Below are 18,305 nucleotides of genomic sequence, written 5' to 3' on the forward strand. Positions count from 1 at the left end.
CCTGCCTATGTGTGGCAAGGTGAAAATGGAGTAAAAATTATTGCGCTGAATATGTGATACCGATTTGCGACACGGTTCTATGTTAGCTTATGGGAGTAAAAATTGCCGGCGACGGGTGAAATAGCGCCGTATATGTGATACCAAAACTGCGTAAAAACCGGAGTCGTCGGTTTTTGCGGGCGACGCCACATATGTAATCTTCCCCTACATTTTTCACAACTGAAAAGTCATTTTATGTCCTTGTTTGCATGGAACGCGCATGTGCGGTAGTGATTTGACCCCTTTGACGGCCAGGAGCGCACTCACAAAAGCATGGCTGGCAGTAACATATAATAGAAATAATAATATTAGTAATGTATAGAGGCGTAGCAGGCCCTTTACATTTAGCTGTCACTTAAGTATTTTTGTATAGATTTTATTGGACACCTGGCACCTCAGTATGGCTTACCGCACAGGCTGAACATGGTGTGCACAGTCTGCTCTGTATACAGACTACAATCAGATGCGCAGGGTAAAAAAGTAGCCAATCAGTTGCCATATCACCTGCCCACAGGCTAAATTCACCCTCTGCTCTGCATACAACCTGGTATTGGGAGGTACAGCCAATCAAATGCCTCACATGCTGAACAGAGCACACACCTTCTGCTCTCCATACAGCCTTGTTTAAACCAAGTATACTTCACAATATAGTTTTATAATTGTGAAATGTTTGTCTTGTTTATGAAAAATATATCATTAAGGAAATTAAGCAAAGGAAACTGACTCTGAATAAAAGTCTCCTTCACCTTAAATTACACTTCATAAAATTCATTAAGATGATCGATTATTTTCAGGGTCACTTGGTACTGCATACATTTTGGACATTGTCACTTGTGAACTTTTACACTGCTGTGGGTAACTGGGAAAAACATTTAGGGTTACAACTAGATATTGTCAGGGCTGGACTGGGAATAAAAAGCAGCCCTGGAAAAATATGAAGACCAGCCCTATTTTCCGTTGAGTCAATAGAATGCACATGCCCTATTTTCCTCAAAGGGGATTACTGGGACACTTCTTCCCCAATATTTTTTCAGAATTAAATTATATTACTTTGTATTAAATACAAATGTCAGATTGATGTTATATAGCAGCCCTACAACCCAATTTGCAACCATTAATCACCCCTTTCAATTGTAGCTTTCCAGCCCCAGCTGCTGCAGCCCACCGGGAAATCTCCTGGTATCCTGGTAGGCCAATCTGGCCCTGGATATTGTATATTCAACTGAATATTGTCTTATTGTAGCCACCAATCAGCAAGCGCTACCCAGGTGCTGAACCAAATAAAGTTGATACTAGGAGGCCGATTTAACAAAGGTCTGTCAGACCTGATTCGACAGTGCTGATCAGGTCCGACAGACATCGCTGAACGCGGAGAGCAATAGGCTCTCTGTATTCAGCATTGCAACGCCGCCCCCTGCTGACTCGCGGCCAATCGGCCACCAGTGGCGATGTCTGTCCGCCTCATCAGAGCAGGCGGACAGGGCTATGCAGCAGCGGTCTTTAGACTTGCGTTTCTGGTGAGGGAAAGCGGATTGTGATCCCTTTACCATATGAAAGTAGATTGCCAATGAAAGCAGTGCTACCATGGGTGGTGTGGGAGGATGGGGGATTTTCTACCAATGGAAAAAGAAATACATTAGTGAGGGACAGGGAGAGATTGGATCCCTACACTATGGAAAGGAGTGAGGAAGTGGTGAGGTGGTCCTCCAGAAATGTATATTTTGTAATAAATAATAAAAAAAAACACTACAAATTGGGTACTGGCAGACAGCTGCTAGTACCCAAGATGGTGGCACCTAGTGAGAGGAGGGGAGGCGTTGTTTGGGGGGGGGGATCAGGGAGATGGTGAGTGTGGAAGGTTCCCTATACTACAGAAATTACAAAAAGAAAATCTTTAAAATAAAAAAAAACTCTGTCTGCCAGTACCTAAGCTAGTGGGGAGGGAGGGAAGAGAGCTGTTTGGATCAGGGGTGGGAGGTATCAGTTGGGAGGGTATTCTCTAATAGTAAAACTAAAATTAACCTCACAAGCTATCTCATTAACCCTTTCACTACCAGGAATTTCAGAAGTGTGATGTACAGCTGCATTTAGTGGCCTTCTATTTGCCAAAAACAATGGCAAAGCCATACATCTCTCCTGTTTCTGAACAAAGGGGATCCCAGAGAAGCTTTTACAACCATTTGTCTTATGACTGCAGTAGTTGTATGTAAATAATTTCAGTGAGAAACCCAAAGTTTTTAAAAAGTTGACGATTTTTTTTAATATGATTGCATTTGGTGGTGAAACGGTGGCATGAAATATACCAAAATAGGCCTAGATCAATACCTTGAGTTCTCTATATTTAGTTCTATTATCTAATTTGTTTTGTTCTCTTGATATCATTTGTTGAAAAGGATACCTAGCTAGACTCAGGAGCTGATGTGGTGGCTGTACATAAATGCCTCACGTTATTGGCTCATCCAATGCATTAACTAGCTCACAGTAATGCATTGCTGCTTCTTCAACAAAGGATACCAAGAGAACAAAACAAATTACATAACAGAAGTAAAATTGGAAAGTTGTTTAACATTGTATTCTCTATCTGAATCATGAAAGAAAACATTTGTGTTTTATATCCTTTTAAGGGGTTAAAATAGTCTGTAACATCATAGGAAGGGTAATTATCAAAAGCGTACAGAGTTAAAAGGACATTGTAGTCAACTTTTGTCTTTGTTTTATCTACAAAAGGATATTTCATAATGTTGGAAACTCCTGCCCTTAATATATCAGTGTTTTCTTTTGACACAGAGCCGTGTGCCTCTCAACCAGTAAACCAATGCCACTTGTCCTTTTGGGTCAGATTACAAGCGGAGCACTTATTAACGCTCTCGCTTGAGCATAAATTGCTCTAGAAGTAAGCTTTTTGCACTTGTCAGGTTGCACTCGTGTTAAAAGTTGAAAGTAAACTGTTTTGTTTGTGCGCTTACCTAAACGAGCGCAAAAAGCCGAAGCTAGAATATCACCTGCAAATTTACGTATTCCCCCTTAGAAGTCAATAGAGGATAAAAAAAATGGAAAAAACCTAACACCCCACTCTCCCGCAAACCTGATCACATCTTCTCAAGTGCGCTAACCCAACATGAAAATATGAATATTTCCCATTCCAACGAATATGTTCTATTCATAAATATTTATTTTTACACATGACTATATATAGTTATAGATATATATAGATATAAATATTTATTTTTACACATGACTATATATATATATATATATATATATATATATATATATAAATATTTATTTTTACACATGACTATATATATATATATATATATATATATATATATATATATATATATATATATATATAAATATTTATTTTTACACATGACTATATATATATATATATATATATATATATATATAAATATTTATTTTTACACATGACTATATATATATATATATATATATATATATATATATATATATATATATACAGATATAAATAGTTATTTTTACACATGACTATATATAGGTATAGATATATACAGATATAAATAGTTATTTTTACACATGACTATATATAGGTATAGATATATACAGATATAGTTATTTTTACACATGACTATATACAGGTAGCCCTCGTTTTACAACGGTTCAATTTACACCGTTTCAGAATAACAACCTTTTTTTCCAGTCATGTGACTGCTATTGAAAAGCATTGAGAACCAGTGGATTTATTAAAATAGCCAGTAGGTGGAGCTGTCCGCTTGTGTTGCAGCAAAGTGAAGAAAACTGAAATTAATCAGTTTAACCAGACCTGAGCTATCGAGCAGATTTCAAAGGAACAAGATCTTCCTGTCTATAAATCAGTCCAGATTGGAATGCATAGAAAGAACTGTTTGCAGAAAAATGCAAATAAAGTCTGCGTTGTGTGATTATTTTATTAGGTTTATAATGCTGTTTAGCAAATGTTTTTGTTCATTTAACTTAGTTTAATTATATATTCTGTGTTGTGTGCTTATTTTATTAGGTTTATAATGCTGTTTAGCATTTAAAGTCTTCCTTTCAAAGCTTTAAAAATAATGTATTAGGTGTTACTTATGACAATTTTGAGAGGGGCCTGGAACCTAACTCCCTCACTTCCTGTTGACTTACATTATAAACTGGGTTTCAATTTACAACGGTTTCGATTTACAACCATTCCTTCTGGAAACTAACCCCGGCGTAAACTGAGGGCTATATATATATATATATATATATATATATATATATATATATATATATATATATATATATATATATATATATATATATATATATATAGATATAGATATATATATATATATATATATATATATATATATATATATATAGATATATATATATATATACATATATACAGATATAAATAGTTATTTTTACACATGACTATATATATATATATATATATATATATATATATATATATATATATATATATATATATATATGTATAGATATATATGTATAGATATATACAGATATAAATAGTTATTTTTACACATGACTATATATAGGTGTATATATATACACAGATATAAATAGTTATTTTTACACATGACTATATATAGGTATATATATATATATATATATATATATATATATATATATACACAGATATAAATAGTTATTTTTACACATGACTATCAGTGTTCCCTCTAAGGCCCATTTTGTGGGCAGCCCAGCACTGAAACAGTTAATTAGAGCAATTAGTAGACACTACACAATGCAGACTGCAAGGTGTGGTTCCCTTAACAAAACTGGCCTCAGAGGTAACACTGATAATGAGGTTTAGTCACTTTAATGTTGGAGTATTTTGTGTGCGTTTGTCATTTAAATTTTCATGTAAATTGTTGAACTCTACTAAGCTCAATAATGGAATTAGTATTAACGGTATTATTCTATTTGCTTATGAGGATATTTTTCTACAAATTATTATACTTCAATAGCCGTCAATGCACTTTGGAGAATACTTATTGATAGGATATTTGTTTTTAGTTATAGCAACATGTAAAGAGATTTGTTATATTTAAACAGGGACACCCCTATAGCATGTGTGGGGCTCTGAGCAAGACAGATTTGTGGAACCCCATGAATCCAGACCCCTTTCCTCCTCCCCATGTATGTCCTACCCCTGTATGATCAGCATTCAGTGCATCCTATATAATAATAATAATACTACTACACATTACACCTCCTGATACCATAACACTTCTTTATAAACATAATGCACTCTCATACCCTCACCCTTGCTGTACAAAGCATGAAACCTGGTGTCCTGTCGGATTTTGCTCCCTAGGTAAAATGTGCTATCTGGATGTGCTCATGCTCAGAATGACGTATTTAGGTACTTTGAATGGCCATATAGTTACAACAATAAAATATTAAACACAAGGGGATCGATAGCTATTTGTATGTACATACTTGTAAGTAACAACTATTTTGTATATAATAAGGTTACCTTTATCATCCACCTTAAATTTGGAAAGTTTGACCACTTAATAGGCTATGTGGACTGTTTGTTTCTGAATGAAATATATCAGATGAAAAGAATTCTAGTATAAGCTGACTCTATAACTATGGTCATTTGTTGGCATAAAGAGAACTACATTTTATTCAAATGCTGAAGTATAACGGTTCCTTTGCCTCCTCCTTAAATATAGCGATCATGTCTTCGGTGTAGAGGCAAACGTGGGTATTTCTTTAGCCGATTCATTTTGACTGGTGGTTTTAAAATCTGACTTAATATTCTAAATGACTAAAGCATGAGAAGAAGCCCAGCTAATAATGTCCTCTGATTCACGGTTGTGTGTTTTTTCCCCCATTTATAATGTAAATCTTTAAAGAAATAAACTTAGAACCATACTATGGCACTGAATGTACATATGTTTGGTATCTAATTAGTTAAACTCCTGAAATGTTTGCAGCTCCCAAGTGTGACTTTACCTTTGCAGAGGTTAAACGCATAGACATAGATTACAAGTGGAGTGCAACAATATTAACGCTATTGGGCGTTTACTTTGCTTTAGCATTATCCATCAAGTTTCTTTTTTTGCGCTTACATTATAAGTTCAAAGTTACTTTTTTAGTGCTCAAGAGATAGTCTAGGGCACATGAACATCATCATAGACTTCTATGGGGGCGCATTGTAGTTTGTTGTAGCAAAACACTTAAAGGGACATGAAACCCAGCATTTTTTTTTCAAGTTTTAGGTATTACAGACGATTTTAAACAACTTCCAGTTTTACTTCTATTATCAAAGTTGGTTCATCTTCTTGATATCATTTGTTGAAGGATCAGCAATGCACTACTGGTTTCTAAACGAACACATGGGCGAGCCAATGACAATCGGTATATAAATGCAGCCACCAATCAGCAGCTAGCAGCTAGGTTCTTTGCTGCTCCTGAGCTTAAGCTTACCTGGATAAACCTTTCAGCAAAGGATAACAAGAGAAGGAAGTAAATTAAATCATAGAAGTAAATTGGAAAGTTGTTTAAAATTGTATGCTCTGTCTAAATCATGAATGTCTAATTATGCCTTTAATGTCCCTTTAACTCACCTCTTTTAATATGAGAGTAATTACTACGCTAAAAGCACTTACTTTGCTATACATTAAAATTATAGGACACTCTAAAAAGGTTTCAACCACATTAAGAGTCTCTGGTTAATACCAGAATATGCTTTATTCTTAGCACAAAACCAAGAGCAAGTGACACCATGGGCTAACAATTGTGCTCCCCTTGTAAACTAGCCCATAGTAAGATAGGGTTACAAATATAAAAAAAATACTGTAAGACGTGAGAGAATATTCCTTTCATACCATACAAGATCTTCTAACAACGGAAATGAAGAAATGTTTGTTTTTCTCTACAGGAGGTCACCGATTACCAGCCAGCCCCCCATCCCCAGAGCTAATTTACAAGGTACGTAATTTATTTTCACTCATGTGCTTAAGTCTCACTATTGTGGCAGTTTGGTTTAGCAAATGCATAAAGGGTGTAGGATCATTTATCTGCTCCAACCCGGAATTTATATTGCAAATGGTAAAAGAAAAAAATTCTAGATATCAAATTAGTTTCTCATTTTTGTGTTATTTTTTGTTTTTTTTAATAGTGGTTTGTTAAAAAAAATAAATGTTAATTTCCAGTTCACAAGATGCAAATGAATTTGCTTGTGGTTATGTTAAGTTTACTGCATCATTTTAATGCTGTGTTCGGTTTGACTGTATGATAATATTATAAGGTGCGGATTTTGAATGAATTGTAAATTTATGCCGATTATAAAAATGTAATAGAATTAAATATTCTCAAATTGACAAATGATTTAGTCCCTTTCAGAATTGAATTTGAAGTAAAAATGGGGTTTAACATAGCATGATCTTGTTTCACTATTTAATGTAAGCTCCAGACTGGTTAGTTACTCCATTCCAGTGAGTGAACTTCTCTCTGTTTGTACTAACAACCAGCTCACTAACGGCTAGATTTAGAGTTCGGCGGTAAAAGGGCTGTTAACGCTCCGCGGGTTTTTTTCTGGCCGCACCATAAATTTAACTCTGGTATCGAGAGTTCAAACAAATGCTGCGTTAGGCTCCAAAAAAGGAGCGTAGAGCATTTTTACCGCAAATGCAACTCTCGATACCAGAGTTGCTTACGGACGCGGCCGGCATCAAAAACGTGCTCGTGCACGATTCTCCCATAGGAAACAATGGGGCTGTTTGAGCTGAAAAAAAACCTAACACCTGCAAAAAAGCAGCGTTCAGCTCCTAACGCAGCCCCATTGTTTCCTATGGGGAAACACCTCCTAAGTCTGCACCTAACACCCTAACATGTACCCCGAGTCTAAACACCCCTAACCTTACACTTATTAACCCCTAATCTGCCGCCCCCGCTATCGCTGACCCCTGCATTACACTTTTAACCCCTAATCTGCCGCTCCGTAAACCGCCGCCACCTACGTTATCCCTATGTACCCCTAATCTGCTGCCCTAACATCGCCGACCCCTATGTTATATTTATTAACCCCTAATCTGCCCCCCACAACGTCGCCGACACCTACCTACACTTATTAACCCCTAATCTGCCGAGCGGACCTGAGCGCTACTATAATAAAGTTATTAACCCCTAATCCGCCTCACTAACCCTATCATAAATAGTATTAACCCCTAATCTGCCCTCCCTAACATCGCCGACACCTACCTTCAATTATTAACCCCTAATCTTCCGACCGGAGCTCACCGCTATTCTAATAAATGTATTAACCCCTAAAGCTAAGTCTAACCCTAACACTAACACCCCCCTAAGTTAAATATAATTTTTATCTAACGAAATAAATTAACTCTTATTAAATAAATAATTCCTATTTAAAGCTAAATACTTACCTGTAAAATAAATCCTAATATAGCTACAATATAAATTATAATTATATTATACCTATTTTAGGATTAATATTTATTTTACAGGTAACTTTGTAATTATTTTAACCAGGTACAATATTTATTAAATAGTTAAGAACTATTTAATAGTTACCTAGTTAAAATAATTACAAATTTACCTGTAAAATAAATCCTAACCTAAGATATAATTAAACCTAACACTACCCTATCAATAAAATAATTAAATAAACTACCTACAATTACCTACAATTAACCTAACAATACACTATCAATAAATTAATTAAACACAATTGCTACAAATAAATAAAATTAAATAAACTATCTAAAGTACAAAAAATAAAAAAGAACTAAGTTACAGAAAATAATAAAATATTTACAAACATAAGAAAAATATTACAACAATTTTAAACTAATTACACCTACTCTAAGCCCCCTAATAAAATAACAAAGCCCCCCAAAATAAAAAATTCCCTACCCTATTCTAAAATACAAATATTACAAGCTCTTTTACCTTACCAGCCCTGAACAGGGCCCTTTGCGGGGCATGCCCCAAGAATTTCAGCTCTTTTGCCTGTAAAAAAAAACATACTATACCCCCCCCCCAACATTACAACCCACCACCCACATACCCCTAATCTAACCCAAACCCCCCTTAAATAAACCTAACACTACCCCCCTGATGATCTTCCTACCTTGTCTTCACCATGCCAGGTTCACCGATCCGTCCTGGCTCCAAGATCTTCATCCAACCCAAGCGGGGGCTAGACATCCACTGAAGAAGTCCAGAAGAGGGTCCAAAGTCTTCCTCCTATCCGGCAAGAAGAGGACATCCGGACCGGCAAACATCTTCTCCAAGCGGCATCTTCTATCTTCTTCCATCCGATGACGACCGGCTCCATCTTGAAGACCTCCAGCGCGGATCCATCCTCTTCTTCCGACGACTAGACGACGAATGACGGTTCCTTTAAGGGACGTCATCCAAGATGGCGTCCCTCGAATTCCGATTGGCTGATAGGATTCTATCAGCCAATCGGAATTAAGGTAGGAATTTTCTGATTGGCTGATGGAATCAGCCAATCAGAATATAGTTCAATCCGATTGGCTGATCCAATCAGCCAATCAGATTGAGCTCGCATTCTATTGGCTGATCGGAACAGCCAATAGAATGCGAGCTCAATCTGATTGGCTGATTGGATCAGCCAATCGGATTGAACTTGATTCTGATTGGCTGATTCCATTAGCCAATCAGAATATTCCTACCTTAATTCCGATTGGCTGATAGAATCCTATCAGCCAATCGGAATTCGAGGGACGCCATCTTGGATGACGTCCCTTAAAGGAACCGTCATTCGTCGTCTAGTCGTCGGAAGAAGAGGATGGATCCGCGCTGGAGGTCTTCAAGATGGAGCCGGTCGTCATCGGATGGAAGAAGATAGAAGATGCCGCTTGGAGAAGATGTTTGCCGGTCCGGATGTCCTCTTCTTGCCGGATAGGAGGAAGACTTTGGACCCTCTTCTGGACTTCTTCAGTGGATGTCTAGCCCCCGCTTGGCTTGGATGAAGATCTTGGAGCCAGGACGGATCGGTGAACCTGGCATGGTGAAGACAAGGTAGGAAGATCATCAGGGGGGTAGTGTTAGGTTTATTTAAGGGGGGTTTGGGTTAGATTAGGGGTATGTGGGTGGTGGGTTGTAATGTTGGGGGGGGGGTATAGTATGTTTTTTTTTACAGGCAAAAGAGCTGAAATTCTTGGGGCATGCCCCGCAAAGGGCCCTGTTCAGGGCTGGTAAGGTAAAAGAGCTTGTAATATTTGTATTTTAGAATAGGGTAGGGAATTTTTTATTTTGGGGGGCTTTGTTATTTTATTAGGGGGCTTAGAGTAGGTGTAATTAGTTTAAAATTGTTGTAATATTTTTCTTATGTTTGTAAATATTTTATTATTTTCTGTAACTTAGTTCTTTTTTATTTTTTGTACTTTAGATAGTTTATTTAATTTTATTTATTTGTAGCAATTGTGTTTAATTAATGTATTGATAGTGTAGTGTTAGGTTAATTGTAGGTAATTGTAGGTAGTTTATTTAATTATTTTATTGATAGGGTAGTGTTAGGTTTAATTATATCTTAGGTTAGGATTTATTTTACAGGTAAATTTGTAATTATTTTAACTAGGTAACTATTAAATAGTTCTTAACTATTTAATAGCTATTGTACCTGGTTAAAATAATTACAAAGTTGCCTGTAAAATAAATATTAATCCTAAAATAGCTATAATATAATTATAATTTATATTGTAGCTATATTAGGATGTATTTTACAGGTAAGTATTTAGCTTTAAATAGGAATTATTTATTTAATAAGAGTTAATTTATTTCGTTAGATAAAAATTATATTTAACTTAGGGGGGTGTTAGTGTTAGGGTTAGACTTAGCTTTAGGGGTTAATACATTTATTAGAATAGCGGTGAGCTCCGGTCGGCAGATTAGGGGTTAATAATTGAAGGTAGGTGTCGGCGATGTTAGGGAGGGCAGATTAGGGGTTAATACTATTTATGATAGGGTTAGTGAGGCGGATTAGGGGTTAATAACTTTATTATAGTAGCTCTCAGGTCCGCTCGGCAGATTAGGGGTTAATAAGTGTAGGTAGGTGTCGGCGACGTTGTGGGGGGCAGATTAGGGGTTAATAAATATAACATAGGGGTCGGCGATGTTAGGGGTAGCAGATTAGGGGTACATAGGGATAACGTAGGTGGCGGCGATTTGCGGTCGGAAGATTAGGGGTTAATTATTTTAAGTAGCTTGCGGCGACGTTGTGGGGGGCAAGTTAGGGGTTAATAGATATAATACAGGGGTCGGCGGTGTTAGGGGCAGCAGATTAGGGGTACATAAGTATAACGTAGGTGGCGGTCGGCAGATTAGGGGTTAAAAATTTTAATCGAGTGGCGGCGATGTGGGGGGACCTCGGTTTAGGGGTACATAGGTAGTTTATGGGTGTTAGTGTACTTTAGGGTACAGTAGTTAAGAGCTTTATAAACCGGCGTTAGCCAGAAAGCTCTTAACTCCTGCTATTTTCAGGCGGCTGGAATCTTGTCGTTAGAGCTCTAACGCTCACTGCAGAAACGACTCTAAATACCAGCGTTAGAAAGATCCCATTGAAAAGATAGGATACGCAAATGGCGTAGGGGGATCTGCGGTATGGAAAAGTCGCGGCTGAAAAGTGAGCGTTAGACCCTTTAATCACTGACTCCAAATACCAGCGGGCGCCCAAAACCAGCGTTAGGAGCCTCTAACGCTGGTTTTGACGGCTACCGCCGAACTCTAAATCTAGCCGTAACATTGTTAGCCTGTACACTTTAAGGGCCACAACATATTCTTCTTTATTACAGCATGTCATTTTAAGTTTATTGACCCTTCACTACTGTGTGTTTAAGCCCCACCAAGGGGTAGTAGACATGACGCTCTGAACCACAGAGCACTGCTGGTCTTGAGCAAAAACCGCCGAAGGTTTAATCAGCGTCGCTAGTTACACAGCTGAGCCGTGCAACTAGCAATACTGATTGAATCAGCAGCAATTTCCACTTTGAACCAGCAGTGCTCTGTGGGTCCCAAGCGGTAATTCTACTGTGTGTTTAACCACTTTGTGTGTTGGTTAAACACAATGCAGGGACGATAGTCCTGACATTAATGACTCTAATGAATTAGAGCGGGTGATTTGTCTGCTATTGGACCCTTTAACTGGTGTTCTAAATTTTAAATAGTGCTGTTATTTGTGAACCTCTCTGTTGCTTAAAGGGACACTCCCTCAAGGGACCAAAAAAGCAACATTTGTAATCTAGGTTTTCAAAATACTACAAATTGCCTTGATCAGCGCCATTTGCTTTTTGGTCCCTCTAGGGACCATAGGATCAACTCAGTTTTACACAAAACCAAGAGGTGTTTAGAAACAACTCAAGATGGCATTTTTATTTTTTATTTCTATTAATCCAGAGGGTCTTGTCTGCATCCTCCTATCAAACATTAATAATGGTTATTGATGTATACAGCAGGTATAGGGTAAAATGCAGCAAGTCTTTCTTTAATAATGTGGGGGGGTTTTAAGATTGGATTAACATTTAAATAAAACATAATGAGGATTGCTAGTGCTTTAATAAACTGTGATTTTGTCCCTGAAGAAACTAGATGAGTGTATGTAAATGTTGTATGAATCATCACTAAGCAAGAGAGAAAAATCCTAATGAATTTAATAAAATTATTTTCATTTTAAAAAGAGATTTGTTTAAGGGTGAAAGTCTGCTAAATCAGATCTTGTTCAACCTATGGTAGCGGTGCAACATTTGTAATGGTGTCTGTTGGCCATGAGTAAAAAAAATCACAAATCAGAGCTGTTAGAAAAGGGTTAAATCTACACTATACTCCATATTCCTCTTTAGAAATCTAATATTCATTGTTAGAACTTACCAAGCACTTGTTTGTTTTAAGGAATCTTGTGTTTGAATAAACTGGTATGTATTCTAATCCGGTTCTGTTTCACTTGATATATAATCTTAAAGGGACATAAAGCACCTTGGAATTACAAGACTTTTCTGTAGTGTTGCAATAAATTAACATGTAAAGTTAGGAAGTCGGTGTAAGCCTCTCTTTAGGAACCTCCTCAAAAAGTGCCAGTTAGGTATAGAATAAAAATGTTGTGTAGGAGAGGGCGCTAATTAGCTTAAACAGCAAAATGACAATAATCACATTTCTATAAACAAGAGCTGGTATAATATACTATATATTAAAGACCCTGTATAGAATACTGATGACTACTAATATTCAAAAACTCAATTATGAGTTAAGTGCTTATTAAATATATATATTTTACCAACACGTTGCTACCAGATTGTGATATTTTGATCTCTCATAATAGAGTTTTTGAATATTAGTAGTCATCAGTATTCTATACAGGGTCTTTAATATATAGTATCTCATACCAGGTCTTGTTTATAGAAATGTGATTATTGTGATTTTGGTATTCAAGCTAATTAGTGCCCTCTCCTACACAACATTTTTATGCAATAAATTAACATACCAGATGCACAAGAAAACGTTCTGGATACATTAACACTATACTGTAATAATTTTTCAATAGCCAAACTTCCTTCACACATCAAGCATTATTTGAAAAATTCAATCTGGGCTTGTTACTGGAGAAGAGGCGGTTTGCCACGGTCATTGTTTTAGCAAAACATTGCAGTATATTATCCTATTACCTCTGCTGAGTCCAGTTAGGGACAGCTACATAGCAGGGTTTGTTTGGTGAATTATACATTGTGGATTTCCATTTCTCTGCATCAGAACTCATCATGTTCAGAGATCAAGTACAGGAAAAGAAAGCAAAATAAATCATGAACATATAATGCAGTGTTTCCCTACACATAATTTAACATTCTATATCCCAATTTCAAGGTGTTTCATGTCCCTTTCTGAAACAAATATTACAATATAGATTGACAAATGATGATGCATATAATTCAGTGACAGAGGTGGTCTTTCAATTTGTAGCTAAATTATTTAAAAGCTCATAACACACAAAAACCTTATAATATCAGTGAGTGGCTAGTAAGCAAATTACGTTGTAATGATCATCTTGTCACTTTTATAGTTATTGGTGGATAAATATTGCTGAACAGTGTATATGTTGCATATGATTGGCTTATGGAATGTTGCTGAACAGTGTATATGTTGCATATGATTGGCTTATGGAATGTTGCTGAACAGTGTATATGTTGCATATGATTGGCATATATGGGATGTTGCTGAACAGTGTATATGTTGCATATGATTGGCTTATGGGATGTTGCTGAACAGTGTATATGTTGCATATGATTGACTTATGGAATGTTGCTGAACAGTGTATATGTTGCATATGATTGGCTTATGGGATGTTGCTGAACAGTGTATATGTTGCATATGATTGGCTTATGGAATGTTGCTGAACAGTGTATATGTTGCATATGATTGGCTTATGGAATGTTGCTGAACAGTGTATATGTTGCTTATGATTGGCTTATGGAATGTTGCTGAACAGTGTATATGTTGCATATGATTGGCTTATGGAATGTTGCTGAACAGTGTATATGTTGCATATGATTGGCTTATGGGATGTTGCTGAACAGTGTATATGTTGCATATGATTGGCTTATGGAATGTTGCTGAACAGTGTATATGTTGCATATGATTGGCTTATGGGATGTTGCTGAACAGTGTATATGTTGCATATGATTGGCTTATGGAATGTTGCTGAACAGTGTATATGTTGCATATGATTGGCTTATGGGATGTTGCTGAACAGTGTATATGTTGCATATGATTGGCTTATGAAATGTTGCTGAACAGTGTATATGTTGCATATGATTGGCTTATGGAATGTTGCTGAACAGTGTATATGTTGCTTATGATTGGCTTATGGAATGTTGCTGAACAGTGTATATGTTGCATATGATTGGCTTATGGAATGTTGCTGAACAGTGTATATGTTGCATATGATTGGCTTATGGGATGTTGCTGAACAGTGTATATGTTGCATATGATTGGCTTATGGAATGTTGCTGAACAGTGTATATGTTGCATATGATTGGCTTATGGGATGTTGCTGAACAGTGTATATGTTGCATATGATTGGCTTATGGAATGTTGCTGAACAGTGTATATGTTGCATATGATTGGCTTATGGAATGTTGCTGAACAGTGTATATGTTGCATATGATTGGCTTATGGAATGTTGCTGAACAGTGTATATGTTGCATATGATTGGCTTATGGAATGTTGCTGAACAGTGTATATGTTGCATATGATTGGCTTATATGGGATGTTGCTGAACAGTGTATATGTTGCATATGATTGGCTTATGGATGGTTGCATGAATAATGGGATTCTGGTTGGTGTTTCAAAGGTATCATTTACTTATAGATAGAGATGATGAAGTGACATTAAAGGGACAGTCTAGGCCAAAAAAACCTTTCATGATTCAGATAGAGCATGTCATTTTAAACAATTTTCCCTTTTACTTTCATCACCAATTTTGCTTTGTTCTCTTGGTATTCTTAGTTGAAAGCTTAACCTGGGAGGTTCATATGCTAATTTCTTAGACCTTGAAGCCCACCTCTTTCAGATTGCATTTTAACAGTTTTTCACCACTAGAGGGTGTTAGTTCACATATTTCATATAGATAACACTGTGCTCGTGCACGTGAAGATATCTGGGAGCAGGCACTGATTGGCTAGACTGCAAGTCTGTCAAAAGAACTTAAAAAAGGGGCAGTTTGCAGAGGCTTAGATACAAGGTAATCACAGAGGTAAAAAGTATATTAATATAATTGTGTTGGTTATGCAAAACTGGGGAATAGGTAATAAAGGGATTATCTATCTTTTAAAACAATAAAAATTCTGGTGTAGACTGTCCCTTTAAATAGTGTTGTAAAGATTTATCAAAAGGATTTTGAAGAAAATCTTGGTTACATAATTTGCTTTTGGGTAACTAAATATAATTTTCAGACAAAAGCAAAACGCGTCTAATGTCTCATGTTTTTCAGTCTTTAGCTGATGGTACTAGATAAAAAAACAAGAAGCAAAGTATACCGCAATAATCAAATGTGACAAAATATATTCCCTTAAAGGGACAGTCTAGTCAAAATTAACCATGCATGATTCAGATAGGACAAGCAATTTTAAACAACTTTTAATTGACATTATCAAATTTGCTTTGTTCTTTTGGTATTCTTTGTTGAAAGCTAAACCTAGATAGTCTCAAACTGCTTTCTAATGTATGTATAATGCTGCCTCTTGTCTCTGTACATTTTGACAGATTTTTACAGCTAGACTGCACTAGTTCACGTGTGCCATATGGATAACATTGTGCTCACTCCCGTGAAGTTATTTGAGTCAGCAGTGATTGACTAAAATGCAAGTCTTTCAAAAGAACCGAGATAAGGGGCAGTCTGCAGAGACTTAGATACAAGGTAATCACAGAGGTAAAAATTGTATTAATATAACTAATATAAGGAGCAGTCTGCAGAGGCTTAGATACAGGGTAATCACAGAGGTAAAAAGTATAATAATATAACTGAGATAAGGAGCAGTCTGCAGAGGCTTAGATACAAGGTAATCACAGAGGTAAAAAGTATATTAATATAACTGAGATAAGGGGCAGTCTGCAGAGACTTAGATATAAGGTAATCACAGAGGTAAAAATTGTATTAAGGGGGCGTGCCCAGGCAATAGCAGAAGATGGCTGCTAATCTGAGAGCTCAAGCTACCGGATATATTTTCCGCCAAGATATCTAACTTTTTTTGATGCCATCCAGCACAAAAATTTGAAGCATCTTATAGAGCAAACTTTGCTGGTCTGGGCAATACTAAATTTGCCCGCATAAGAGTCTTGCAGACTGGACCGTTGAAGTTTGTGGTGGCCTCGTGGAGGAAAACCTTAGCACCCCCACCCCCCCCCCCGGGCAACCGGGTGATAGGAGAATAAAGCAGTTTCTCCTCTTTCAATAATCATCGCTATAGTTTTGCAGCTGAAACAAGTCGGTAATGCATTTAAACATAAAGGATCTGCTGGCTGAATATGAGCACACAATTTGCGCGAGATTTGACTGCCTCTCGGCATATATGGACCGTGCCCATTCTGAAATTAAAACATCTGAGGACCGGAGACAAATGAGAGCAGAGATCCCAGGATTTAAAGGTATGACGCAACCTGATATAGAACCCCCAGTGGCAGTGGTAGTTCTGGCCCATGATTGGATGATAATCCCTGAGAGCTCGACACCTGCACGGATCACTAGCGGTAGAAAGGAGACATACACTATGGTGGAGGTCAAGGGAAATGCGCACCCTGAAACACTGATACCAGAAAGCTCGTCTGAGGAACTAGGACTACTGATGTCAGGCTATTCTCATTTGAGGAATGTGTCGGCCTGTTTCCCAGCTCAGAAGTTGTTTGCCGGAACCCAGCCGCTGCTATCAGCTGTCTGGTATTTGCGAGTAGGAGCGTTATTCAGGCTGGTAATGTATGTCTGGCATTACGACCCATTTATCGCTCTGGGCACAGTATTAATGATGAAATGGGGAGAGAGTAAGCGCTAAAAAGCTTAAAAGGCTAGTAAAAAGTACATTTTAATACATATAAAAATTTACAAATGGCAATCAGACGCATGGATCCATGTCTGACTTAACAAAAAAAATATATAATAAACAAATCTAAAAATATCTAAAAATATCCAATGGAGTAAAGCATGTGACGCTGACTTAGTGAGCCAGTGATGAGGAGTTAGGTTGTTTATATTATTGAATGTACATGTCCTTCTAAGTGAGTGATTGAGTGCACACAATAGCTGTCAACAAAGAAAAATAGCATTCACAAAAAAGAAAAATAGCATTCACAAAAAATAGTGTTCACAAAAATTGGCGTACATAAAAAATGTTCAAATGTTCAACCGGTTATATGTAAGTGAATCCAGTAGTGTTTCCTCCAAAGTGACGTGTAGAAATATAACGTGAAGTCAATAATAGTAGAATGTAAACGTTGAGTGGGTCAAATTATTGTGGTTCAGCTGCTAAATTAAAAAATTGTAAATCCGTGAGGTGTATAAAAATAAAAATAACTTGTGAAAAAATCCACGTGGAAAACTTGAATTCAAATGATAAACAAAGGTCAAAAATCAAAAGACAAAAATATCAAAAGACAAAAATAGAAAATCAGTGATAATATTAAAAAGCACTAAAGATCTAGTGAGAACAAATCCTTAATTCAGATGTTAAAAATCCTTGGTAAGATCCATAACAAACAAATACATCGATAAAATACCTAAA

The 18,305-nt window shown here is 36.6% G+C and overlaps 1 protein-coding gene across 1 annotated transcript in view; it reads left to right on the forward strand.

Moving 5' to 3' along the window:
- PDE4B (phosphodiesterase 4B) overlaps positions 1-18,305 on the forward strand; it is a 1,313,049-nt gene that overhangs the window by 850,669 nt on the left and 444,075 nt on the right. Inside the window, exon 5 of the mRNA XM_053693688.1 lies at positions 6,941-6,990. Within this exon, the coding sequence (XP_053549663.1) occupies positions 6,941-6,990 (50 nt within the window). The remainder of the gene's footprint in view (positions 1-6,940; positions 6,991-18,305) is intronic.

This window comes from Bombina bombina, chromosome 10 (genome assembly GCF_027579735.1).
Source record: "Bombina bombina isolate aBomBom1 chromosome 10, aBomBom1.pri, whole genome shotgun sequence".
Lineage (NCBI taxonomy): Eukaryota > Metazoa > Chordata > Amphibia > Anura > Bombinatoridae > Bombina > Bombina bombina.